The following is a 27,952-nucleotide window of genomic DNA, read 5'->3' as shown; positions in this document are numbered from 1 at the left end:
TAACAAAAAACAATTGTCGTATTGCACCGTACGTCGTGCTTAACAATGAGTGTGAAATTTCCGCACAATTAGGTTGTAATAGTAGCTCCTCCACAGGATCGGCAAAGCACCCAGTCCATCGTGCTTCCACTGGTAGTGCCTACCACACGCTAGTGGAGTGTCCGGTCTGGGACTCCCATAGGCGGGACCTCAACGATGAGATCGGCGAAGTCGTCCTGGAGAGACTGGTCTCCAACATGCCTGCAAGTCATTTTCCGTAGCTAATGGTGTGCGCACTGTACGACCGTTGTTAATGAAGAATTTACCTAAATATTACAAGTTCCGTACCAGTGTTGGTATAGATCTTGTAATATTGTCATTGGCCAATTCCGGGGCACTGAACGTAAAATCTATGTCCAACCAACTGTGACGGATTTTAAGTTTAAAAAAAAAAAAAACGACACGCTGAACGACAGGGCATTTTCGATTTACTTTTATATTTGATTTCATTTACAAAACATATATATATATATATATACACTCAACATTGAATACGAAAAAATTGCTTACACTTAACAATACGGTTATGTGTATAGCAGCCACTCGCCGCGAATGAATATAATAATATGAACCATTCACAATTGCTTACACTTAAACTAAAACGATTAATGTAAAAAAAAAAAAAAAAGGTAGAAAAAATGTTTTTTTTTTTTTTTTAAATAGCTGGTAGGAAGTAAGTATGTTTATTTTTTTAATAGCTAGTAGGAAGAACGCTTATTTTTTTTTGTGTAAAATCTAGTACCAAACATTTGAACAAAAAAAAAAAAAAATACCTAAGCACTAAAATAGATTAAATAAAAGCGTAATAATATGTTAAATTTCTTCAAATTGAAAACTATTATACAACATAATACATTTATACTAGAAGAAAGAAAATATTTCAAGACGTCGCCTCTCTTAGTAGTTTCTTCTTGGACGTGAAAAACTGAAATAAAATAAAACGATTATTTGCGGCCGCTTGTGTTCTATATTACTGCCGATTGAGTAACAGCGAAAAAGAGAAAAACAACTGTCCAAAATACCTTGTTCAACTGGCAGAAAGACGCTCCGAACGTGCTGTGTATTTGTAACGACGGTTGCAGCCACTTGGGCAGTGCGTTCTTAACGTTGTCCCTCTGGTAACGATGGTCTAGGAGCAAGACGGCCGCGTAGTCGTTTTGATGGCGCACAGACCGGCCAATCGACTGATTCACGGCTTTCATGCACAAATTCTCGTAATGCTCTTGACCCGTCCCTTTACCCTTTGGAATTACAGTAAAATTGTGGATAAAAAAAAAAAAAATAGCACTACGACTACTATTATACGCGTCATACTATACTCTACTAAACTCTACACGTCATACTATACTTTACTATACTCTACACATACTATACTCTACTAAACTCTACACGTCATACTATACTTTACTATACTCTACACATACTACTCTACTAAACTCTACACGTCATACTATACTTTACTATACTCTACTAAACTCTACACGTCATACTATACTTTACTATACTCTACACATACTATACTCTACTAAACTCTACACGTCATACTATACTTTACTATACTCTACTAAACTCTACACGTCATACTATACTTTACTATACTCTACTAAACTCTACACGTCATACTATACTCTATTAAACTCTACACGTACTACTGTGAATATGGTTTAGAAAATTATAAATGTGTGTTTCTTGAAAAAATGTACACTAATGTTTTTTCAATACACTCGTATGAATTATACCTATAATACATAGGTAGGTATATTAAAAATATAACAATTGTTTGCAATTAACGTTTCTTATGACTCAACATACTGTGATACTTTGATATTTAAACATAACATTAATTGTTGGAATATTTAACGGTATCGTAAAAAAAAAAAAAAACTATTACTAACTTACATTACATTATCGAAGAACAACAAAATTGGTCTCAAAAAACCAATCGAGTACATCATCTTGAGCGCGGTGGCCATTATATGTACATTGTCTATATGGGGCTGCTCCGGCTCAAGATATACTTATCTATGTTACGCATTGAACTTATTTAAAAAAAATTAACTTTACCATATGAGTATTAAGGTAGTTCATTTTTTCTTGTAGTTCCGCCGACTTGATGTTTGGATACGGTAGTCCAATAACAATGACGCATCTGCCTAAATCGTCACTAAAATTGAGGCCTTCGCTCAATTTACCTCCTGTATTGAAAAAAAAAAAAAAAAAATCATACAGCTTTGAGCTGAGTATAGCTAGTACATACTAGTTTAGTTGATGTAACAATACTAATATACCATAATAGTACCACAAGACCGAGCGTTGATTGGTTAAAAAACAAAAACAACCCTAACAGGTAGATAGCGCCGTATATTGTACAAAAGTTGCTGACGTTACCCAAAGTTCTAAATAATTTCCGCACTCTGTTGTAGCGCGCTTAACCGAATTTTCGCGAAAAATATACACGGATTTACATTATATATATATATATGTAATTACAATTATAGCGAATATTATATACAGTATAGGATGTGTATATGAATTTTTGGCTTGGATGCCATTTTAAATACCTATTTAATATTGTTCCATTACCTATGACACTGAACATTAGCGCTCCCGTTAATTTTGAATCAGCCACCAACGCTTTTGTTATGGTCTGTGAATAGTTCTTCAACACTTCGTCCACTTGATTAGTGGTTTTTGGTTCTCTAAACACCTGAAAAGTAACAACAATATAACATTTATATAATATTATATCAATATTATATTTATAGTAAAGAAATAATAATAACATAAATATTGTCAAAGTAAACTTTGGGCGTTCACTGATGAATATACTTCATGCGTCATCACTCACTTTTTTTCTATCCGAAAGCCTACTTATGACTTTGTTTTTTTCTAAATGTTGATAAACAAATTGTTCATAATCGTACGATGGGAAAAAACAAACGATACCGGCCGGTACTGTTCGGCAGACGTTTTCAAGTATCGAACCAATTTCATTCAACTGTAAAAAAACAAAAAAATTTAAATAATACATTTACTACGCTTCAATATTGAATTCTACACTTGAACCCCGTTGTACTCTATGAAAATGGCATTTATTAGTTAGTTAAAATATAAGTTAGTTATTAGTTAAAAAAAAAAGTCTTTCATTAGGACAATGAGAAATACGGCAAATAACGAAAAACCGCACAAGTTATGAATTCCATTTGCCGTTTACAGGAGAAAGTTTTGAAAATCGTTCAACGTGATGTGTACTAAGAATTTTTTTCATGCTGCTGATATTATTTTATTCTGACATTAGATGTTCAAAACAGTCACCACACACTACAATACCTAAGCAACATGGTAAAAGTTCACATAACATGAGCGCATACCGTATTTACCGCTTAAATATCGTTTCAGCACAAAGAAATCTTCCGCATTCACGTTTTATTATCGACTATTTTACACAAACGATCGTATAACATAAAATTAAAAGACCTAGTTTTTTATTTCCGAATAATAAAATCACCCGCATTTAGTTTATTGTCGTCTATTTAAACGAGCGAGCGTATATCTATAATTATAATAATAATGGAACGTTGTGTTTTCGCATAATAAAATCGTCGCTCAATACCGATAATGATTAATTTCTCCGACGCTAGACCGTATTGGTAAAAATTGTGTACACAATCGAGTATAATAACAATAATATCTTGTTTTTTTTATTTACGCTCAACGTCAATGTCAAAATGTAGAGAAAAAAAACAATTTCAATCAATCCAACGTCATTTAGTGGCACGGTTAACAATGACTTTAATGTTTACCATTTTAGTTGTTGACCTTTCTTGGTAAGAAAAGTCCAACTGTTTTCCCGTCGGCCCGGCGCACACGACCAATGGTAAAATATTATCGGACGGCACTACATGACCGCAACTGAAGTGCATTATTCTATTGGATTCGTTACCATCGGTGTTGAAAAGCTGATCTTTAAATTCGGATATGGGTTCCATTGTGCCGCCAGAAACAATGACCGATCTATAAATGTCAAATAGAATTATATTTCCGGTATAAATTAAAGAAATTGTTTTTAAATAAATTTATTATATTATATTATGTTGCGCGCCACCTATGTATTACATTATAAATGTGTAAAAATCTAAATGAAACCTTAGCCAAACTGTAAACATAGTAAATGGCGACAAAAATGTTGGTTTCGAAATTGAGGTGGACACTTTACTTAGTAGCGATAGTGGCCTAAAATTCCAGATCCCTAGCATAGAATTTTTTCGCGTTTGACTTAATTCGGGAATTTCAATTTTTCGTTGAAAAAAAAATTCCACTTTGAAAACTTATCAAAAATATACGAAAAATATGACACTTGAAAACCATTGTGTCGATATTTCACTATGAAAATTGTTTTTAACAAGTGATAGACCATTGAAACTGATAACTTGAAAAACTTGTTAGAAAAATAAAAAACCTTTATCACGAAATATTAAAGAATGATTTTCTAGTATCCAATTTTTGCTATGAGAATCTTTTTTTCAAATTAAAAAAAAATCGGATTAGTTTTTGTTTGAATTTTTTTATCGAAACATATTTTATTAAAACTCCCATTTTAGGCAAATGCAACAAAAAAAGTACTATAAAAGTACTATAGTACTACACGAGGAAATACTAATTGCTAGGGATCTGAGATTTTAAACATTTGTTATACAAACAGACTACCTACTATCGATGGGTGGGTGGGCGGTTAAATATTAAAAAAAACGATTTCTTTAGACACAGTCTAATGATGAATATATACATATATATATTTATGTATATATATGTATATATATATACTAAATTAGTACAACATAAAATATAATATACTCAAATCATAAAATTATACCATACCGCGCTTTATCGACAATTTCTTTGAAATGGACGGCGGGATTCAAAAGCAAAAATTTCAATGTCCCTTTACCGACAAACGCTTGTCTCGAACACACGATGCGTCCGTCCTCACAGTGGTTAGTTAAAGATTCGATAAACGCCATCACCGGTGCTAGAGGGTTGTTACTTGTTTGTTCGGGTGGCGGCGTCGCCGAATCTGCCAGTTTGTTTTCATCTTTAAAACAACATCACATCAACAACGTTTAATAATAAACATCACCGTTTTAAATTGCGTTAATATTTTTCAAAAAAATTTGCCGACCATCTTTCGGTTTGCCTTTTTTGGTTTTTTTCGACTCAATGTCTTTTAGAAACGCTTGTAAACTACTCAATTTGGGCTTGTTGTTTTGTAACACAACCGAAGGCATATATTTTTCGGTATAACCTCGAATCTGGAAAAAAAAATGTCGGTTTTCTCATACAATCGAGTAAATAAATTTCTCATTCCAATGCGCACACTCTATACACAAATAATATAAACCCTTTTATATAAAATCTATTATATAAAAATATATATATATTTATGTATCGCAATATTATTAGGGGGTGCAAGGGATTTTTTTTATTGTATCATAAAATACACAGCTCTAACGTGTTTATACATTGATTTTGACGTTTTAGTGATGATTAACAAAAAAAAAAAAAATGAATAGAAAAAATAAATCCGATACTAATAGAAAAGCTGTTTACTCGAATATTTTCAGTATTTGCACGATCTTTATCAACGTTGAAAACTCAAATGGTAACGTATATATTTAATTGAATTTTTTAAAATTAAGAATAATTTATTGAACATTTTTACAGGTCGACTACCAGTTTTGAAGAATAATTATTTTTAAAGTATCATTAAAGTTAAACATTTTAGGACGATATGTGGAGTGCAGTTGACAAAATATGCGTTCAAATAAAATCATTTTTACACTGCACCATTTTTCTCCAGTCTAAATTTTTTAACTTTAAAACATTGACCTTTATAATATGAGTTTAATTTTTCAAAAAATCATAAAGCTCTAAAAAAATGCTAAAAAAGTTAAAAATGTGAATATTATCTAATATTGTAATATATATGTAAAACAAAAATGTTTTCAAAAAAGAAATTATGTCATTACATTTTTAAGAGAAAACTGGTGTAGAGCGTTAAAACGAGTCTTACGGTATATACAAATTTATATATATATATATATTTAGACATACATTATATATATATATATATATATATATATATATATATATATATATATATATATATTTAGACATACATTATATACAATATATATATGTCTACATTAAACAAATATAAAAATGATCATTTTTCTTTGTTATTACTTTTTGACCAATTTTACTTCTTTTGAAAAAATCCACAAGAATGAACATATTTAAATGGTCGATTTCGGCTTGATGTACAAAATCTTCGAGCGTATACACTTTGGAATCTACACCTTTACGACTGGCTTCGACGTGACTAACGCCAGGAGTTCCGCCTATAAAATATTATCCCAGTTAGTTCTAGGTAAAATATTATTATTATAGCTGTACACAACCATAACAGTATAGTTATTGTTTAGCGATAATAACTAGCTGATAAAAAAAAAAAAACAATATGCATCATATAACTACCGAGCATAACAATGAGTTTTTCAATGACATATATTAACTGGTTTAGATTGAGCAAGTTAGAAGCGCTGAATCTCAATTTAAATTTATCTCTGTACTGTATCAACTGACTGTAACTGTGTGTTAGCTGAAAATATAAATAGCAACACAATAACATTATCGTGCTTTTATTAACACTACAGAGTTGATTTTTATACAGAGTCGTTTGGACTCTTTTTATTCTTTAATATCATAGCTGTTTTAGCTAGGATATTAAAAAAAAAATAAAACAACAATGTGCAAAAAATAATTATTATTATTGTATCATACTTGTTGACCATTAATTTGGGAGCTGTGAATGTGCCCGATGGTATCCAATAAATTGTGAGCTTCGTCGATAATGAATATGTTACCGTCTAGTTTTATACCGCTCGCTTCCCGAGTGCTTTTGTGCAACAAAGTGTTGTACGGCAAAACTATAACCTAAGAAAACAAAAAACCATAATAGTAATTATTAGCATCGCCGCTATGCCAGTGGTTATAATGCGTATCGATCAAAAACGGCATACACGCCGGCGGCAGTTAAATTTTACCTGCGAAAATTTAACCGATTCCCTACTCGCATAGTATGGGCACGTTTGCAATTCTTCTCCTCTTTTCACCAGCTCCTCCACGTCCCGGGCATCTACGGTCACTTCTTCGGCCAAATATTTTATTTTTTCTTTGTCGTTGTATGGACACTTGCAAACAGGCTCGGATTTTTTCTTTTTCAACACCTCACCGTTCGTCGACACTTTGGTCGACTTCTGACTCGGTTTTGACTTGCCCATTTCCAAGCATCTGTTTTTTTTGAAACAGAACAATTATTATGATATCTAAAAGTCACACAATAATTTGTGGGTACACGACTTTTAAAAAAAAAAAAAAAAAACGTGCAGTTATCTACTGTAACCGGACTGTGATTAATATCTTGAAAAGCGATTTATAATATAATTTTTTTTTAATTATATAAATACTCTTAATTATATAATTTATATAATATATATATTTTTATACATAAATATATAAAATAAATAAAAATACATACCTTTCATTCATTAGTGTTATATTTTTCAGGTTCTTAACGGTTTTGTTTATACAATAGTTTTGGCGCGACGCCAACGACACAATACGTGTAGCCGAATACGGGCTTTTTTTCATTTCGGCCACAAACTGTGTCAATTGTGAATGAGTTCGACTACAAAAATAAATCTGTAAGAGAATAAAAAAAAAAAAACAATTATATATTACAACACATACAGGTACTATCAATAATAATATGTTTGTGATGGGGAGGGGGGGGGGGTGGTTATATAAATATTACAAGAATATAACAAAAAACAAATATACACAAGAAAAATTTTAGAAATTTTGTAAATTTTCAGGGTAAAGTCGTTCATAACAACAAGAAAAGATTATGTATCTACCCTTCATTTAGCAAATAAAAAAGAAAACATCTAAAACAAAAATAAAGCAATACTCCTAGAAATAAATGCAATAGGAAATATTACAACGTCCTCTAAAGTATTTTATAAGATTTCCGAGCAAAAAACTGTCCTGTGTAAATTTTTATTCATTTTTTGCCATTACATCCATACAATTGTCGATATAAATATATATATTTTTTTGTAAGTAAGTAATCATTCTCCTCGACAATACCTTGACTCCTTCATACTCGACTTTTTCATCTGTCGTTTCGTCAACACTGTCCTTGGAAGTACACTGATCGTATTCTTCGAGTAAAAATTCTGATTCTTCGTCCAACACGAATTTACCGTTTTCTTCGTTTTCAATTTCGATACCATTTTTTTGATTTAAAATGCTTCTGTGTGCCAGAAGTCTGGACTTGTCTTTCTTTTGTCGCTGTTCCTGTGTAAAATATATAAAAATCAAATTATTACAGTTCAGCAGAGCGTTAGACGGAGATAAAATTAATTAACATCAAGATATCTAGACAAAATAATCAAGATATCTTACACGGTATAATGAAATGTAATAATTTATAATCAAATAGATACAATATTGTCTAGACGAGATGGACCTAATGTGGATTGTGCGGATGAGTTTCAGATTTTTCCATGTCACTGGTTTCAAGCCGACGTTTCGACTCTGCCAGCGACATGGATAAATCTGATACTCGTACGCCTGATCCCGTCCAATTCATGAAAGTTTCAACACGGAGGAGATAATGGATGATTTTTAACAATAACAATATCTAACTGACACTAAACAACTAAACTGACTTAATTTTACAACAACAACGTCAAATGTTTACCACTTTAATTTGCTCAATGTTATAATTAAATTCTTCTAACGCTTTGAGCATTGTACTGATTTCGTACACTTGTTGTTGTTTCTTCACCAACCTAGCTTGACCGGTTATCCAATCGTCGTCGTCGTCGTCATCATCATCGTCCTTATCGCCAGCGTTTTTGCTTCCGTTTTTCACCGCCAGTGAATCCAATGTCATTTTCAGCTGCCTCAATTCTCTTTCTTCGTTGTCGTACAGCCACCGCACTGCACCACATATAATACTCAATGTTTTACCCTGAAAACAAATTATATATATATATATATATATATAAAAATTAATGTTTGTATGTTTGTCTGTCCTTCATCGTCAATCCGTTTAGTCCGAAAATTATTATGATTAAAAATTACATTTAAACATGAATTTTACTTACGGTACCGGTGGGACTTTCGAAAATTCCCAGCTTCTTATTTTCAATCGCTGTATAAAGATTGGTCATGAAATCATGTTGAATTTGATACGGTTCAAATGGAAATGGAAAACTCAAAGGGGCGGTTAGTTTTTCTTCGACAACAATGCCGTTAAAATCTACAGACGTAGGCATGTTGAACCTGAAACGGAAGAAATTTTAATCAGAGAATATAATATAATAATATTTAGCCAAAATTATATTATAGCTATATGGTGATTTAATGTTTACATAACTCGCAAATCTACGTCCAGATCAGATTACATTGGCACATATTTTGATAAGAAATTCAACATAAATGTTGAGCTGCATAATATTAATTAAGAAACCGACTCGTTCGTAAACATTTAAAATAAGATGAGAAATAACGAAAACGATGAGAAAAAAATTGTAATTCCAAGTGTGCCATACTATTTGTCAGCTGTGGTATGTTGCATGTTGTACATATTATATTGAACAACATATTATACACGTTCGATATAATATTTTGAACAATTATTATTTACTTACCATAAATATGTTTCACGGTATACAAAGTAGTAGTATTGTAGTAATGAAGACTACCCCCAGTCAATTGATCACAATAAAATAAAATAAAAATACTAAATACACTGTAAAGTGGATACTGCAGACTTATAAAACGCTAATGGTTTGCAATTAAAAAGGTACTGAACAATACGGTTGACCAAAGTAAAATGGGTTTTAATTTATACATTAATGAACAATGGCAAAAATCTAAATTTTGATAGGAATGAAAAACGATTTTAAGCGGGAACTCTGATGCCAAACCGGTATGTTATCAATTTAACCAAATCATTAAACATGTTTATTCTGTGGTATTACATCCCGGACCCCGTAGATAATAAAAACCGGACCCGGACACCGATACAAATTAACACGGGGAAGATGCTTATCACACAAAAACGCGGCGGCCATCTTCTTAAGGCTACACCATGACTGCCATGTTGCCATCTATATACATTATTATTTTTAGTCATGTATAGATATAACACATAGTAACTTAATAGGTTTTTACAAAATGGTCGCCACTCGTTTTGCTTTCATTGAAAGTGGTGACACTTCTGTTTTAACATCTGCCTCCATATTATCACCCAAGCGAGCTGATTAGGGTATCAAGAGTCAAAACTCCGGTCGACATTAAAGCTACTCGATAAAAATTCAACAGCCAGAAAACCGCATCGCAAAAATACCAACGTATATACGATGAATATCATAATATATAATATTAGGATAAACATGCAAAATTATTAACGGTGTATGTTTATGGACCAATTTTAAAACATTTTAATAAAAATCGCATCGATTAGATTATAAAATAATATTTTTTCGTTATTTCTTTAATACGGTGTTAACATAATTGTATTGTAAATTATTACACATCCATCATTACGCGATGGACATACAATTTATCACTAATTTTATTGTCCAAAACATTAAAATATTTTCAAAAAAACCAATAACAAATAAGTATTTACTGGGTAGGTGATAATTATCTTAATTTTCATACACATAAAAAATGTATGTATACATTTTTTTTTTGTTAAAGGTACATTTCGTCTAACTGTGCGAGACGTAGCTTATATAGATCCGAAAGAAATTCCATAAATATTAACATTACATTCACAAAACCAAAATAGGTATATTGAATGCAATATGTGGACCCCAGTGTCGATAGCAAAGAAACAAGTATAAAAATAAGTACGGCTAAAGAATAAAACAAAAATAATATATATATATATATATATATATATATATATATATATATATATATATACATATACATATATAAATAAAAATATATAAATTATCGTTAATTTTCATAGATTTTCGCCAAAAGGAAATATTTTGCTACAAAATGTCTTGCAGACAATGATGAATAAATTACCTGGAAATCAATTCCCAAAAGTATTGTTTTAACGTATTTTATAAAAACCTTGGCGTAATATTACTTATTTTAACCACGTTCCGCGTGTTCTTAATGAACGACGCGTGTAGTCCGTTTTCCAAAGCAATACTTTGTACTTTTTTCACTGACAAACCAACGGATCGGCGGGTACTTTCCACTTTGACGTCGTCGCAATGGCAGAATTCGTTTAAAATAGCCACACCGACACTTATATTATAGTCGATCGACTTATCGGCCAGTAAGTCTTTCGCAATTATTATTGCTTTGTTGCCGAACAAAATATCGCTTTTCCTGGGATTGAACTTTTCGTTATACAGCAGGCGTCCGTCGGTGTCCTTTGATTGTAAAAAATTCCCTAAATCTAATGTACATTGTCCAATTGTTGTGAAATCGTTTTTTTAACGGCATCTTTTTCAGATGTACCAAACGTATCTGTACCATCATCACGGCCAACAGATTCGTAAAATTCCAGTGAATAACGTACAGAGCGTCGATACACTCTGCCAACGATGATTCAGTATCGTTGACCATGTCAAATTTAGAAATAAACAATTTTATTAACACATATTGTACAATATATGTTATACTCAATGCTATAACTCACCGACTGAAGTTCTCACTTGAATTTTTTTTTATTACAACTTTTAGTCTAATAAAAAGAACCACCTTTCAAGCGGTTAAAAAATCTATCAAATGTATATGTATATTATATTATACATAGTTTGTAATTAATCAATCAATATACTTTACGCATTATTAATATTAAATTAATTCGATTTTATAGGTTTATTAGAAATGTATTTTTTTTTTTTAATAGATTCTTAATATTTAAAGTACAAATGCATTTATCAATACTATTATAAAAAAAAAAAAAAAAAAAGTTAGTAACTTGAATTAGTGAGTAAAAAAAAGAAGGTACAAATAGATTATGCATCGTCATCGTCGGGAGCACGACCACCGGGAGCTTTTGGTCCTCCCGCGCGCTTGGCCATAATGATTTGATCGACTTTCAATATAGTACAAGCCGCTTGTGTGGCGTACTTTAGTCCCCAATACTTTGCGAGGAACGAGTCAATAATACCGGCTTCGACCACATCCAACAAAGACGATCCCTTTGCCTGTAAAAAGAAAAATTCAATATATCCTCCAATACACAAGTCATGCGAGTCTCATTTAAAAACATAAATTTAACAAAATGTATCTACGTAATAATAATTATATTGAAATTATATTATACCGCATTCACCTCAATGTTGAAACCTGCATTTTTGTTGCCTTTACTATGTTGTGAATACAGGTCGGCTAAAGTTTCATTGGATTTGACGCCAGTATTGTCGGCTAAAATTTTGACAAAACCTTCTAGAGCAATTGCAAATCGTTTGGCCGCATACTGTTCCAACCCGGGTAACGTGTCAGCAAACTGACCGACCTGATAGGAGAGTTCCATTTCAGTGGCTCCGGCTCCTGGTAGTAATCTTCCATCCTGCAATAATAGATGCACGATAAATCGATGACAACCCCCAAGTGTGGTTGGTCGGTGACCGAAATTGAAATCTTTCATCACGCATCTCGCGCACATACCCTAGAAACTCCTTTAAACGTGTTCACACCGTCGTCGATAGCCCTTTCGATGTCATCCATAAAATTGTCGGTAGCTCCGCGTACGACAATTGTGGACATTCGAGAATCTTTACCGTCTAAACGAAAAACTACCAATGACGTATCACCCAGTTCATCGACGTACACACAATCGGCAAAACCGAGTTCTTCTTTGTTTGGCGGCGTCTAAAATATACAGTATATGTAAAAAAAAAAAAAAATGTTTTTTCATTAAATGTATGTTACTATATTGTACACGCTACACAAAATGTACTGCTTGCTGCAAGCATTAGCAATTTATGTAGAACAGAAATTCCAAAAGGATGATGAAGACTACAAACACAACAGAAACGGGTGATGATTGTAGTGCCTTTGTGAAACCATACAAACGCACCAACCAACATATTTTGTAACTACTATACAATATATTGCACAACTACTTACAAGCAGTTACCACGTTGATACTACTTACAATAGTTTCAACAAAAGGGTTTCAATTGTTAAAATGTTATCTAGCGTGTTTTGTTTTACTATAATACAAAGTCGAGTTATACACTACTGTAACTCGAGCTAAAGTTTCATCACTAATGTGATAGTAGGTACACAACAGTATGAAACTCACGAGTCTTGGCAGCGCTGTGGCCGATACGGATTTGCATAACCGTCTCAAATCAAATTTGCTCATCAGACGAACGCCCATAATCTTGTATTTGTTCAAGTAGTGTAACGCCATGTCACCAAATTTGCCGCCCGCAACGATAACCGTTACGCCCGCATCAGCTATGGCTTTAATTTGTTCTTCGAGTACCATTTCTTCACCACGGCTAAAGTTTTGCAATTCTTCGGCGGATTTAATCAGGACGGTACCCTAAAACAACAAAATCATTACAATTATATTGCGCGCATTACGACAAACAAAAATAATATAATAACGTATACAATGTCGTTGAAATATAGACATAATAATATGTCTATACCTGTATATAGTAATAATAATACGTATAATAATAATATCTATAATATGTAAATCTCAACAAAAATATCTCTACTAGTAATATGTATTACTTTTGTTTCTGTAGTGGTTATGTCAATAGGACACGTGTAAACTGCAATTTTAGCATTTGTTTGTTTGGTAATGTCTCCTTCATTTGTACGCTTAAAAACCATACCGTTGACGACGGACGAGTTGTATAAATTTGAACCCTATTGTGAGGGGGGGGAAATAAATAACAATCTGTTAATAATGTATGTATTACTATAATAATTATTTAATAATAATATTTTATTTAATAACTAGTTAATAGTATGTATTTTACCAAAATTTTGCACACTCTGACATTGTCTACATTGAACGTTGATTTCTCTGGCAAAATTGACGCTGAAAGAATATACATGTTGTTATACATATATATAAATTATTTACAACATAATTCATATATACCTATCAAATAAATAAAAATTCTATAAACGAAAAATCAATTTTGAACACAGAGTGCTGGTCGATAGTGGCCCAACTAGCTGGAAACAGCTCAACCACAAACAGCCAAGCGATAGCCTTGTTTGGCCATGGCGCCAAACTGATATATAATCTAGTATATACACTATAGTTATATAAACTATATTACTATTGTCTACCTATATACTTGTAAAGAACATTTAATTAACTTTTGTGGTTTGTTAATAATTATACATTGGGATCTTATTATTATTATTATAGTAGAAAGTTTCTATTGGAAACCCTATTATTATAGTAGAAAGTTTCTATTGGAAACCCTTCTGTAATTGATGGTATTTTTTTTACCAAAATCCTTTCGTAATTAGATAAAAAATATAATTACAAGAATTTAGTTTGCACAAATTATGTGCAAGTACTAGCGATTACACTGCAACAGCTGCACATTCGCTCAAAGTTAATGATTGTTAATTTTGTATTGTTTTTCTTTAAGTTTATAAACCAATATTGTGAATAATAATAAGTAGTTATTATACACTACTATACGGGAAATTATAATCAGCACAAAAATTGATATCTAAGTAGAAAAAAAAAAAAATGTTTCCGACCAGGAAGATTTATTGCATTAACATATATTATAATACTCACAACAAGCTTCGATTACAAGATCCGTGATAAATTGTTCTTGACCGTATTGTTTGCTCATAATCGACGATTTTATGGCTTGTCCTAATGCTTGTTCACCAGAACTGCTTTTGATGTCTTTGACTTCATGGCAAGTCAACGTGGGCAAAATTTCAATGGCTTTGTCAAGGGCCACCTGGTAGCCTTCACACACTTCGACTGGTGTCAAACCCTAAAACATGAACATTTTTAGCGAGTGTCCCGTACGTAAATGATAAAACAAACCATTTTCAGTAACAATTCCGCTTGTTCGAGCAGCGCTCCAGCCAGAATGATGACAAAGTTGGTGGCGTCGCCGACTTCTTGTTCTTGCATCTCGGAAGCCATAACAATGATTTTGGCAGCTGGATGTTCAATCTGTCAATGGTTATACATTGCTTTGCGTTGTTACAATCCGAAATTATTATAATATATAAAATTTACTTACATCCAGTTCTTTGACAATAGTCGCGGCATCGTTGGTAATGAACAGCTTGTCTATGTGATTAATGACAATTTTGTTCATGCCGTTCGGGCCATATGCCGTTTTGACCGTTTCCGCAAACTCTTTGCACGCGGCAATATTACGGTAAACGGCTTCTTCGAGACCAGAAAGATGCTAAACAGATTCGGGAACTATTAACAAAACGTGCTCGAAAAGTGCAAATATATTCGGCATTAGATGCATACATCCCATACGTACCATAGCACCATCTTTTAACATTTGGGCAAAGCCCGGGGCTTTCGGAACGTGCAACGCCATAATATTTACGTTTTAATTAAACAAAACTAATTAATTAATATAATATAATTTCAAATGTTTTAACAATTATTTTTGTAAAACGTTTAGAACACAATCACAAGTTTTCGACTACTTTTGAAATCTACTCACTCGAATTATTTGAGGTTAAGAAATGTTACCCATATTTTCCAGTGATAGGAACCTAACCGCGGCTGCAGCAGTAACGGCAAGCTGTCATAAGCTCCCAGAGTCATAGGTTCCCAAGCCATCCTGTAGTATATATTTTTTCTTATCAATAACCAGGTTCAACCACAATGCCGTATTTAAATATTGTGATAAAACAATTTTGATTTTTGCAATGTGATATTGGCTCATACTACGATATAGAGATGACTGATGGAGCGTCCTGGTCAGGGTTGGGTGGTGACCGGTGTGGTCACGGCGGCTATTGTCTTTTATACATGTATAGTGTATAATACGTATATTGGGCACGTATACGTATGTATTACTCGAGTAGGAATTCAAATGCGTCGTGTAGTGCGGCACTATCCCAACAGCGACCTCACTGGAATTACACAAAATAATATGATCCATCAAGATGGGGTACTTATATAGTGTATAACACCGGAACGGTATGTCCGAAACTCGTACTATCAATATTTTCGTCGCACATTTTGATTTTGAGCCATTTTAATCTCTTTTCTATGTTTTGAGCCTAGTCTCCACCGGAAAATCTTGGAGGGATCCCAAATTCAACGTCATAGGTATCTATATATTCACCGGTCCAAAAAAAAAATTTAAAGTGAATGAATAAAAAGTGACCAAATAGTCTTGATCGTTTTCAAAGCATGACAAAAAAAAATTATAAAACCCACGTCCTAGTGATAAAACAAAATTGGTTTTTGTTGACCGTTTAATGCGGTGTCGCGGGTCGACAGACCATTAATAGTATCTATGGCACTGGCACACATACCACGGCGGCCGTCAAGCACCTTACCATATTGTTGTTATTATTATTTTATTATCGCAAATCCAGAGTTTGTTGGAAGTTATCAGTTGTAGTTCTCAATTTCTGATTGGACAACGTGTACTGCCGCGGTATACGCGATTTTTCGTAAATACCTACAACAATAATAATATAAATTTGCCAATACTCGCGCGTTCGTTCGTACCTACTTTGTTTATTAGTCGTATATTTTTCGCGTGACTAACAGTACTACACAACGATATTATTATTGCTCCCAACGATATTTCATTGCAAGAAAACAAACATTATGTTTCATTTGAACGGGTCGAGATTTGTGCTCCTGCTACTGCTAGTAGTGTTTGGCTCTTTAGGTATTTTTTTGTATTTGGATTCGCTACATCCCAGGTGGACCCGGGATGTTTATAAATTTCAGGACTTGGTTCGAGAACGACCTGCGGACGATGAACAGACAACGTACAAACCTATGGTGAACAAGACAAAAGAGTTTGTGCCGACTCACGAATGGCAAACCATTGAAAAAGGTAATGGAATTACCATTGAAAAAAAATTGTTTTTCTATTAAATAGTGTTAATATTTAATAATATTAATCTATTTAATTATTTAAAATATATTATAGTGTTTTTTTTTTTTGCTCGCTCGTAGATCAAGCTATTCCCGCAGGATTACACGTGAAACTGAATCTCGAGACTGGCGAAAAGCAAGCTAAACTTATTGACGACAATAAAAACGATCAGTCGACGAGTGCAAACAACTTGGCCATAGTAGCACAAAATGAAACTGAAGTAACAGTTACTATATCCTATATATTATTATTATTATTTGATTACTACTCGTTTGGGAATGTTTAAAAAAAAAAAAAAACCACCCTCTGTTCACAGAAAGCCACAACAGGTGTTCCGAAGGCTTCGAGCAGATTTAGATCTTACGATGAAATTAAAAAAGACCTCAAAGATATAAATTTGACCGTAAAAACTGATATGGAGATAATGAATGGACTGTCCATGAAGTTCAAAGAACACATGGAAACTTTCAACACTAATGAAAATCAACTTGTAAATATTTTAACCGATCTGGAGTATCTTGTTCATCAAGTCGACACGGCCGAAGTTTTTATTAAAGAAAACGGGTAATTGGGCCAAATTTTACATTGTATAAACATGTATATGTATATATATATGTATTTAGTATATACGTACATACATTTCTACCATGTCTAATAAAATATATAGCTCTCATTTTTTATTTTTATTTTTAGACTAAAAACCATTATTCTGCCTTGCATCAATAGTAGTGCAAACAGTTTAAAAGCGCACGGTGCTCAACTTCTGGGTTCTGCAGCTTCAAATAATCCAAAAGTTCAAATCGCAGCATTAGAAGCTCAAGCAATACCTATTTTATTAAAACACATCGAAGACGACAATGAGTTTTTGGTATGTATAACAGAAATAATACAAATGTATATACTTAGGTAGTTTGACACAATAATGGTTACGTTTTAAAAATAGTTTACTCAATGAAGATTATAATTTTTCACCAAACACTCAACAATTTTTTGATTATGACATGTTCTTTTTGTTATCCTTTGAGTGATCGCTCGTTTAAAAGTTACACCATCAAACGTGTGTTTGTATTTTTACCGCTCTCAATGTTGCATAGGAAAATTGTATTTTTTCGTAACTGTAGAGAAAACTTGTTAAGTCTGGCCAGACTGACCTACCACGTCCGGGCTGGTCATATAAACGCAACCAAAGGAACCCGTCCCTACAGTATGATTTTTGTTTTTTCCAATTAAACGTGATTGATTCTTATTATTTTTATTATTTTGTTAGTTTAAAATTTTTTTTTTGTTTTCTAAATTCCTTTAATGGGTTAAGCGCATAATGCGGCCTTGTATTATCGTTTTTAACCGTTGCCCGAGCTCTAGACCAAATCGGATGGTGGAACCCTAAATTTTCCACATGTGGCATATGTTTTTTTTTTTAATTGGTATAAATGTCGCCACACGAGGGATGTATTCGAGTGATGGCGTGATTGGTTGTTTTTGATAAATAAATTTGTGACATTTAAAAAAAATTGTTTCTCAACTTAACTGCGGTTGAGACTGGTCACGGAAGATATACATTTTTACTTTTTTCACCATTGTTGCATGTGTCTGTATATTTTGTCCCGCAATGATAATAATTAAAATAATTAGCCAAAAAATAACAGTTAATAAAGCCATATCAATTTGTATTCAATAACATTTATTCGTGGTCGTGTGTATTTGCAGGTTCGAGCAAATTGTTTGTACGCGTTATCGAACATTATTAGGCGTTTTCCTTTAGCTCAAGAAGAGTTCATAAAAAGTAAAGGTTTACCGATGCTCATGTCGCTTTTCCAAAGGACTAATACACAAAACAATATGAAGCTTAGGGTATGAGTAATAAGAGTATAATAAAAAAAAAACATTTTCTTTTGAGACTGAATAGTAATACATTTTTTTTTTTTTTTTCGTAAAGTTAAAAGTAGTGCGACTTTTGGAAGACCTAGTTATCGAACGAGAAGATGCCGAGTTGACCTTACAGGAAGAAACCAACGAGAAGTTGAGTTCATTGGCCAAAGAAAGGGTTCGGCAATATAAACATTTAGATTTAAAAGCCAAACTCGTTAGTAATAAATGGTATGGAAAACGTTTAGTTGTATTGAACATGACAATATATATTATAATACATGTTCATATGTATATATAATGTGTTTGTGTATTTACAAGATATATATATATATATATTTTTTTTTTTGCAATTTAGGTGTCAAACTTTGGGTAATGTATTCATTCAGACGTCCGATGATCCCGATACCGAAGAGAGCCATGAGTTTGTCGAAGCTGCCGGAAAGTCTTTGCTGGCAATGGAAAAATCGTGCAAACTAGAATTACAAGGAAACAAGGAATTTTCCGCTTCATTGAATAAACTGTACATTTTCTATAAAAAACTATATTCAAAAGATACTTTTTTCAAACCGTTGTACACGATCATTAATCAACTGACCAACATCTATGACCCCGTTACAGAGTAAATGTGCGAAAGTCTTGATTTTATTACAAATTAAGAAACCTATTATGATCTTTAAAATTCCTAATTGTTAACTAAAAATTGCGTTATGTATACTACTAAGTTGTGTTGTGTTTTGAATTGCAGCAGTCTATTTAATGGTTCCATAAAATAGCGTGCCATTATTTGTATTTTTAATAACATTATGTTGTTGTTGTTGTTGTTAATGTTTTAACATACGGATTAAACCTGTTTTATCTAATCTGTGGTATTATTATATAAGGTATTAAAGTTAACATAATAATATATATATATATATATATATTTATAATATGTTAGAGTAATAAGAAAATCCATAAAAGGTATAAACCGTTGTCATTTTCGTCTCATTATTTTGCTGTTGTCTTGTCATATGAAATAATAACCAAATTAAAAATTTGAAAATTATGTTTTTATTTCTTCAACGATAACCCCTTAAAGTAGTAGCTATTACTACTGTAATTAAGGCCTATTAGCCTAAAGTCTTTTTTTTTTTTTTTTTTTTTTCATACAAATGGCATTTGAACAAATTTTATAAAAATTTGGTGCCTCCGACCTCAATACTATACAGGCTCCGGCATGGAGGTATGGTGTTTTAGTTATTATTCTTTACACTACGCGTAGCATAGTAATCTATCGCCGTTCATATAATTTATAAAAAGTTATGTTTTCAGTACGATATTGTGTTATTGCAACCTATGTATTTACTATATACGTAGGCTATGACTCAGCCACAGATGTTCATCAATATGTATGTGTGAACATTGGATTTATTTACTCGTTTGTTGCTAAAACGCACCATATCGGCTATTAAACGCCAACGCTATTTCAATAATACCACTTTGGTAGGTACATTGAAACGTTGAAAAATGCTACGCGACATGGTGAAAAAACAGTACCTAGTAAACTACTATTGTGGCCAACGAATCAAATTTACACCATTCGCGTGCCTACTTGTTATTTTGCTAATTGCTTGCCTGCGTATTGACTATAAATATCAACATTACGTCGTATATGTACAACCAACATTTTGTATTTTTAATAAATAAAAAAAAAAGTATAGAATATGTATGGTATTATATTGAAAATAATTATATTTTTCCAAATGAATAAAAAAAGTATTTACTTTAAATGGTACTATAATATATATAGCGCGTTAAGCAATACTTTAATTAATAATATTACTAATACCGACTATAAAATATATTGATTGATTTTTCGTTATGTACGACAAATGAATAGTTTCTATTTTACTCAGCAAGTGGTCACCCCGCGTTTGAAGCTAGAAAACGAGGGGTATAAAGCTTTTGGAGCATAAAAGTACCTCCATAGAAAATTAAATTTCAGACTCAATGGGAGATTTTTAATATGCAAACTTGAAACTTTGAGTAGTTATATGAGCTTTTGAAAAAATCGCCAACGTCAAATTTTAATTAATTAATAATAGATTTGTTACATATTTACAATTAGGATTAATTAGAATTAAATAAATAATTTAATATTTTATTTAAATTAAATTACACTAAATTTAATAATTTATAGATTCCGTGGACTGTGTGATTATTACATCAACGTATTTTAGAATCTCTTTGACTATTTTGTTATCAGTGTTTATAGAGGCATTCGCCGTTTTCCCTCCAAAACTCGATAAAACTGATAACGTTTGACAATACGTAAATTCTGACAAATGGGTTTTCGCGTTTCGTGTAAACCATAGCCAAAAACAATCGTGTAAAGTACGTTACGTGTTGGTTGCCGACGATGTAACGATGTGAATATTATAATATTGTTTTGAAATTTAACTAACGCCCGTGTAAACCCGTAATCGTACCGTAGCTTTGCCAAAACTATGGCAGAAACTAGAGAACTCAATTTTCCTCGATACGCACACGTCGAAGGACATACTGACGTTTGTTACTCAGAGGATGGAAAGTAAGTTGCAATTATGTGAACAAACAATATTTCATTACAATAAGTGAAATAAAAACTATAGAAAAAAAAAACCAAGGTTGATTGTTAAAATATTTAAAGTGTCTATGAAATCTATCTAAATTAAAACGGGTGTAAACAAATGTATATTATTTTATTCACTAAAAATGATATACCAAAAATTACTATTATAATATCAACCATTTATTTTTATCTTTTCTATGCACAATAAAAATGGAAATAAAACAACATCAAAGAGACCCGAGGTTAGTGTGTTTTGTTTTGTCTTACAAACATAAACCAGAATTGAATCGTATACTTACAAAACGTAATAGGTCACAATTTTGTTGACATTTTTTGTTATAAATACGTTCTTTGCCTATAGACGGATCGTTTACTTTTGAAAAGTGTCAAATGATGGTTAAAAAGGAAAAAAAGTTCCTATTAATGATTTATAATATATTTCTATTAAATTTGTTTAAAAACCATATAATACTAATATATATATATATGTATTTATTGATAAAGTAGTTTTGGTTAAAATCACTCTATTGCACACAATCCCATTTATTATTAGGTAATTTTATTTATAAAAAGAGTCATCTCGTTTGTTTATTGGGAAGGGGTAAAATTGTTTGACTCTTACTGTCGGTTAATAAATAAATTTGAAAAATTGGTATTCTCAAATCAGTATATTGCTTAAGAAGTAAACATATTTTTTCAAGTATAATTGTAAGTGAAAAACAGTTTTTTTTAATATATTCTTGTAATTAATAGGTATCTAATAACCTGTGGTCAAGATGGAGATTTAAGAATATGGAACGGTATCGAAGATAGTGATCCTATTGAGAAATGTGTTGGTAGTCAAGCATATGCTGTCCATCAAAAAGTATAGTACCATCGACATTATTATTATTAATTTCACGCAGCAACAGCAGTAGTAGTAGTAGTAACATGATCGAATTTCAATATGCTTTTCGTAAATAATGCTTAAAGGGTGATGTACTCTATGTTGGCGACGACCATCATACTCTAGAAGTGCATACGTTTCCTGGAGCCGAATTGATTGATACGTTAACGCGATTTACTGCTCCCGTGTGCTGTTTGGATTCGTCCAAAGACGGTCAACTCGTAGCTGCCGGTGGATGGTACACAATACTACACTATGTTACGAATATTATATAAATAAATATAACACATAATATCTATGATGTATGCATTTTTTTTTTTTTGCTTTCAGCGATTCCATCATTCAAGTAATAAACAAAGACAGTAAGAAAGTGTTGAATTTCAGCGGTCACAAAAGTCCAATTTTGTCAGTAAAAATAGATCCGTTATGTGAATTTTTGGTATATATTTAAAAATTTATGGTTCTATTCATGTACACCTATGTTGTGTAAATTTTACTTTCACCTATTTTGTAAATTTATTGATAAATCAATGTAATAATTGTTATTCTCAGGTATCGTCGAGCTGTGACGGATCTGTGAAAATATGGAATATGCAAAATACAAATGTCGTACACGAATGGGCCAACGTAATCGCTTCGAGTAATGCATTTCAACATTCAAAAGTCAAATGTACACCACTATGGGAACCCAAAGATGGTAATTTATTGGCGATACCCTTTGGAAAAGAAGTCAAATTTTTCCAAAGGGATGTATGGAGAGAGCTGTTTACAGTTCACGATTATCGTTTGTCCGATCAAGTAATTAAAACACAATCGATTAACTCAATTTTAATTGATATTTATATAATATTACGCATTCTTTAATTATAAATATTAGTGTCAGTCGATGCATATAAATTGTATTGTTCGTTATAATTTATAATAAACTTATTATTTATTATGTCGGTTGGGTCATTGACGTAAAATTAAAATTATTTTATTTTTTTATGCCTCGTCAGGAAATCACCGTTATCAGCTGGTCAAAGTGTGGTAGGTATTTAGCTGCCGGCACAAATGAAGGATATGTGGTAGCATGGAATGTAGGGTCAAAAGTAGTCGTGTTACACGCCAAATGCAAAGAGCGTCATTGCATTAGAAGCCTAGTTTGGTGTCCTCGAGTTGGCGACAACACTTTAGCATACTGCGATGATCACGGTCAACTAGGGTTAATTGAAAATGCGTGTTCAGACGATGAGATTTTCGACGAAAACACTGATGCTATATTGGTATTGTTTGTATTATGATTAAATAACGATTAAACTGTTTTTTAAACTGAAACTATTATTTGTTATAATAACCATAATTGCATATTGCTAAATTTCAGGCCGACGGTGACGATGTTTTTGGATCCGATTTACTATTAGGCGACGATGAAGAGTCTGGCGATAACGTTATTTCTCTGGAGAAAATAAAAAACGAATCGGGTTTTGGAACTCAAAATGGCTTTCATGCAGAAGACGATGACGACAACAGTAATTTGTCATCATCGAAATACATTCCGAAAACGTCAATATTGCCCACTGTTAATCTACAGAACGCGTTTCAACCTTGTTCTACACCTGTGCATTTGCAAAGAAGATTTATGGTTTGTGCATTTGGAATAATATGAAATGGAATTGCGCGCGCGTACACCTCAAATGTGTTGTTAATGCGACTTTTCGTCGAAATATTTATTTTAGATTTTCAACGATGTAGGCTATGCTCGTCAAACCAATACTGAAGAAGAAAACGTGATCGATGTGGATTTCCACGATAATACAATTCATCATGCTTTTCGTATAAAAAACGTGCTCGGTCATACCATAGCTGCGTTGTGCCGAGAAGCATTGGTTTTGGGTTGTGAAATACAAGACGATGTGCCCAGGTATATTTGCAACGTGACGTTATCATTATTATTATTAAATTTAGTATGTTTTTAATTAAATCAATTATAAATAATTAAATGTTCAGTGTCAGCACCACCTTGTACATTCCAATTGCAAATCAAAATCAAACTTTATTTGTGATGCGGAAAAATTGTCGCTATTTTCCACAAAATGGAGTCGGTGCCATTTACTAAATCTTATTTGAGACCCCGTGGGATACATGTTTGCAGCTAAGATATTGTAACTTAAGATATTGCACAGATGTTTGCGACTTTGTTGTTAGTCGACAAGAGGTTCTTTACACCGAAATTTAATTATACTGTGGTTTATGTTATTATTTGATTCAAATTAATGTTTTCACCTAAATCCTTAGTCTAGAGGTCACCAAGGGGTACGACTGTTGTTACTTGGTGATAAACATTGATTAAATGTTAAATCTGAAATTTTCATCATAAAATCAGATACTCAAATCAAATTTTTGGTCTAATAACAGGAATTTGAATGGGAGATTTATTTCTATTTTTTTTTTTTTTTGTAATGGAACATTTTTTTTTTTCCAAATCTGAAGGGAAAAAATTTATAATTTCATTTACAACTTTCTACTCTCAAAATATGCAAAATATCACCATTATATCAATATTTTACCAGGACATTTTATTTGTGTTTAATTTTTTAAAAATAAAAAAACCTAAAATTATATAAAAAAAAAAAAAATTCTAATTTTGTATATAACATTATGGCATAACTATGTAATAACAATAAATTCCATTTGGTGATTAACAGTAAAGTTGTATGTGTCTTGTTGAATTCATGGGATGGAAACCGCGAGTGGACTATAGATTTACCTGTAAACGAAGATATCGTTGGCCTTGCAATCACTTCAAACTGGGTAGCCGTTGCAACGTCACTTCACTATTTGAGATTATTTACTTTGGCCGGCGGTCAAAGAGAAATTCTATCCGTACCGGGTCCTATAGTTGCCATCAGCGGATCTGAGAATCGCCTAGTCGCAGTACATCACTGTGGATCACGTACAAATTTTTGCTAAACTTTACCAAATCAACATATTATGCTTGATTCTAGCTTGATGTGATTAATGTTTTTATTATCTTTTTTTTTTTTTTTTTAGCTATTCCGGATGAACAAAATCTAAGATACTGTGTGTTCAAAATTGATGATCGAGTTGAAGAAGTTTATTCGGGCTATGTTCCGCTGACACCAAAAACTACACTGAGATGGATTGGATTTTCAGACTATGGTTCCTTGTGCGTTTTGGATTCTATTGGTACATTGCAAATTTTGCTCAAAACTTATTGGACTCCGTTATGTTATGTCGACGATGCGGTAATTGCTTGCATATTGTGTTCGCTTTGGTTGTATTGCCATGTTGTTAAATTAATCGCGTTAAATATTTAACGCGAGTATTTGTGTACTCGTATATTATATTATGTGTATTAATTATTCTGTCTAGTGGAAAGATTCTACAAATCATTATTTTGTAATTGGCGTCAACGAAGCTCGCCAGGATGTACGTTGTATTCTTTGCAAAGGGTCGTATTATCCTTCGACTACACCTCACCCGTTTTTAAATGAAATACCGTGGCAGGTATGTGGCATTTTATCGAAACCACCTAACAGTGTTTTCATTAAATTTTAACAGTAACTGTTTACAAATATCTTTTGTATATTAAACGATGTTGACCATTTGAATTGAATCTCATTAGATTCCATTATGCGACATTAATCAAGAAAAAGGTGAACTCGAAGAAAAATTCTGGAGATCCAGTATAGCTTTGGAAATACTACCCGAGGGCGATGGACAGCAATATTGTAAAGAGCTAATGACGATGTTCTTAAAGCTTTTTGCAGTTAGTATTCGTTAATCAATAGCTGTTGTTTGAACAAAAACTTTAGGTCATTTTTTTTCTCTGGCATTTAGTTAGCGTGCAAGAGTGGTCATAATATGAGAGCACTGGATCTTTGCAAACTTATTAGATCCGAACAGTCGTTGAATTTGGCTTTAAAATATGCTATGCGTGTGGGCAATAGTAGTTTAGCTGAAAAAATAACAGAAGTAATAGAAAATTATTCCAGCAGAGATTGCGAATCTCCTCAACCAATCCATTCTAGACAGTTCAAGTCGTATGACACGGCATCAACTTCAAAGTAAATCATTGTAATTAACGTATTTTCATTGTCTATTTAAAAAATTGTCGTGTTCTAATCATTTTTAGCTCAAATACGGGCTACGCTTCTCAACAATCCCAAGACATGTTTTCTGAAAAATATAATTCCTGCAACAACACTCACAACAGTGTTGGTAAGTTGGTTATAAGTATATTATATTTGTTATAACTGTTTATTTTGTTGTTATAAATATTTGTTTGACGAATAAAGTTAAACAGAAAATTTGCATTGTGGTGTACATTTGTCAGTGTTTATCGAGTAATACTAAATTAATATTTTACAGAGTCATCGAGCATACTTGAAACGATTAAAAAGAAACAAGATAAACAATTATTAAATGAATCTTATGACATAGATCGTGCTATAAACCCATTCCAAAAAAAATCTTTTGACCAAGCTAATATATCGGATGCTACTCTCTCGCCTCTAGATCAGGTAAGACAAAATAATATGTTGTTTGCACTTTAGTATTGCCAATTAAACTATATTGTCAACTACATTGTGTATTGTTCTGTAGAAGGATGAATCCGTGTCTCTTAATAACAAAAAAAGAAAATCTGATGTAAACGATGTCGTTAGTTGTGATGACTCGATTTTGAAGTCGAAGAAACCAAAAGGAGTTTCAAAGTTATCTTCCTTTGTTTTTAAAAAATGATCCCGAAAAAAAAATAGAATTTAAATAATTTTAACGTATAAAAATGTATTTATTTTACTAGTGTAAAGAAATTTTTAAAAAATAAAGTGTTTTAAAAAAAAAAAAATAATAAAGTGTTGTCGTTTTTGTTTTAGATATTAAAAAAAAAAAAATTCTAATTAAAAAATATCCATAGACTTTTTACAGGTATTATGATATGCTCTGTAGGGTTTTAAGAGCTGTACCGGCGTTGCCCAAACATAACTGCAAGTCCGTTTCGTGGGTCTGCAGTCTATGCGTCAATTAAAAATAAAAACCTTATTGTTGTTCATTTGAAATTAATAACAATAATGTTCTTTGATGATAGCAGAACATTATGCAGTACCGCGATTATGGTAAATAATAACAATTTAAATTGTGTTTCATTACCACAAAAAGTACAACAGAAACCACTATTGTCAGATGAAAGACCACATATTTTGTTTTCTAGACAAAAGGACTGTAATGTAGTGACTTCTGTAGCCAGAAGCCGGTAACGATTTGCTTGCACGCAAATTATATGTATGTAGCGGTGAAAGGGTTATCGTCTATATTATTAAAAAACATGAAAATTCAACTTCAAACATAATTTATAAAGCC

General features: G+C 32.2%; 4 protein-coding genes across 5 annotated transcripts; 2 read left to right on the top strand and 2 right to left on the bottom strand.

The window, feature by feature from the left end:
• Positions 1 to 818: 818 nt before the first annotated feature.
• On the bottom strand, positions 819 to 10,066 carry LOC126844338 (ATP-dependent DNA helicase DDX11). The gene is made up of 17 exons (XM_050582474.1): positions 9,819 to 10,066; positions 9,273 to 9,450; positions 8,864 to 9,136; positions 8,248 to 8,457; positions 7,637 to 7,800; positions 7,143 to 7,389; positions 6,880 to 7,032; positions 6,574 to 6,697; positions 6,283 to 6,437; positions 5,219 to 5,348; positions 4,918 to 5,131; positions 3,843 to 4,053; positions 2,888 to 3,037; positions 2,623 to 2,746; positions 2,104 to 2,234; positions 1,062 to 1,280; positions 819 to 964 (listed from the first exon to the last, which is right to left on the bottom strand). Exons 2-17 carry the CDS (start codon positions 9,441 to 9,443, stop codon positions 920 to 922), a joined length of 2,721 nt encoding a protein of 906 aa, XP_050438431.1. The 5' UTR covers positions 9,444 to 9,450; positions 9,819 to 10,066; the 3' UTR covers positions 819 to 919.
• A 2,033-nt stretch (positions 10,067 to 12,099) lies between these two features.
• Positions 12,100 to 15,846, bottom strand: LOC126844383 (T-complex protein 1 subunit theta-like). The gene is made up of 10 exons (XM_050582535.1): positions 15,654 to 15,846; positions 15,399 to 15,569; positions 15,197 to 15,328; positions 14,936 to 15,143; positions 14,151 to 14,212; positions 13,900 to 14,037; positions 13,457 to 13,702; positions 12,817 to 13,020; positions 12,482 to 12,718; positions 12,100 to 12,353 (listed from the first exon to the last, which is right to left on the bottom strand). The coding sequence occupies exons 1-10, from the start codon at positions 15,711 to 15,713 to the stop codon at positions 12,162 to 12,164; spliced, it is 1,650 nt and encodes a 549-aa protein (XP_050438492.1). The 5' UTR covers positions 15,714 to 15,846; the 3' UTR covers positions 12,100 to 12,161.
• Positions 15,847 to 16,403: 557 nt separating this feature from the next.
• LOC126844384 (nucleotide exchange factor SIL1) lies at positions 16,404 to 20,094 on the top strand. 2 transcript variants are annotated; one of them, XM_050582536.1, is made up of 7 exons: positions 16,404 to 17,201; positions 17,324 to 17,469; positions 17,560 to 17,807; positions 17,937 to 18,111; positions 18,951 to 19,094; positions 19,180 to 19,340; positions 19,468 to 20,094. In XM_050582536.1, the coding sequence occupies exons 1-7, from the start codon at positions 16,967 to 16,969 to the stop codon at positions 19,733 to 19,735; spliced, it is 1,377 nt and encodes a 458-aa protein (XP_050438493.1). In that variant the 5' UTR covers positions 16,404 to 16,966; the 3' UTR covers positions 19,736 to 20,094. The 2 variants fall into 2 exon arrangements, with proteins under 2 accessions (XP_050438493.1, XP_050438496.1); XM_050582539.1 differs by having other exon boundaries at positions 16,408 to 17,201; positions 17,324 to 17,463; positions 19,468 to 20,090.
• Positions 20,095 to 21,422: 1,328 nt separating this feature from the next.
• On the top strand, positions 21,423 to 27,400 carry LOC126844254 (WD repeat and HMG-box DNA-binding protein 1). Its single transcript, XM_050582292.1, has 16 exons — positions 21,423 to 21,681; positions 22,456 to 22,567; positions 22,675 to 22,826; positions 22,919 to 23,027; positions 23,141 to 23,386; positions 23,587 to 23,853; positions 23,952 to 24,212; positions 24,307 to 24,491; positions 25,276 to 25,523; positions 25,622 to 25,836; positions 25,964 to 26,098; positions 26,217 to 26,360; positions 26,432 to 26,658; positions 26,727 to 26,812; positions 26,963 to 27,114; positions 27,197 to 27,400. The coding sequence occupies exons 1-16, from the start codon at positions 21,599 to 21,601 to the stop codon at positions 27,332 to 27,334; spliced, it is 2,760 nt and encodes a 919-aa protein (XP_050438249.1). The 5' UTR covers positions 21,423 to 21,598; the 3' UTR covers positions 27,335 to 27,400.
• The last annotated feature ends 552 nt before the right edge of the window (positions 27,401 to 27,952 follow it).

Source organism: Adelges cooleyi, unplaced genomic scaffold, assembly GCF_023614345.1.
Source record: "Adelges cooleyi isolate 19-005CV unplaced genomic scaffold, UGA_ACOO_1.1 ACOO_flye_CR_arks_rails_tigmint_CR_PRNA_651, whole genome shotgun sequence".
NCBI classification, from domain to species: domain Eukaryota; kingdom Metazoa; phylum Arthropoda; class Insecta; order Hemiptera; family Adelgidae; genus Adelges; species Adelges cooleyi.
Note: the sequence above shows the minus strand (reverse complement) of the source record. Positions and strands in the feature narration are given on the sequence as shown.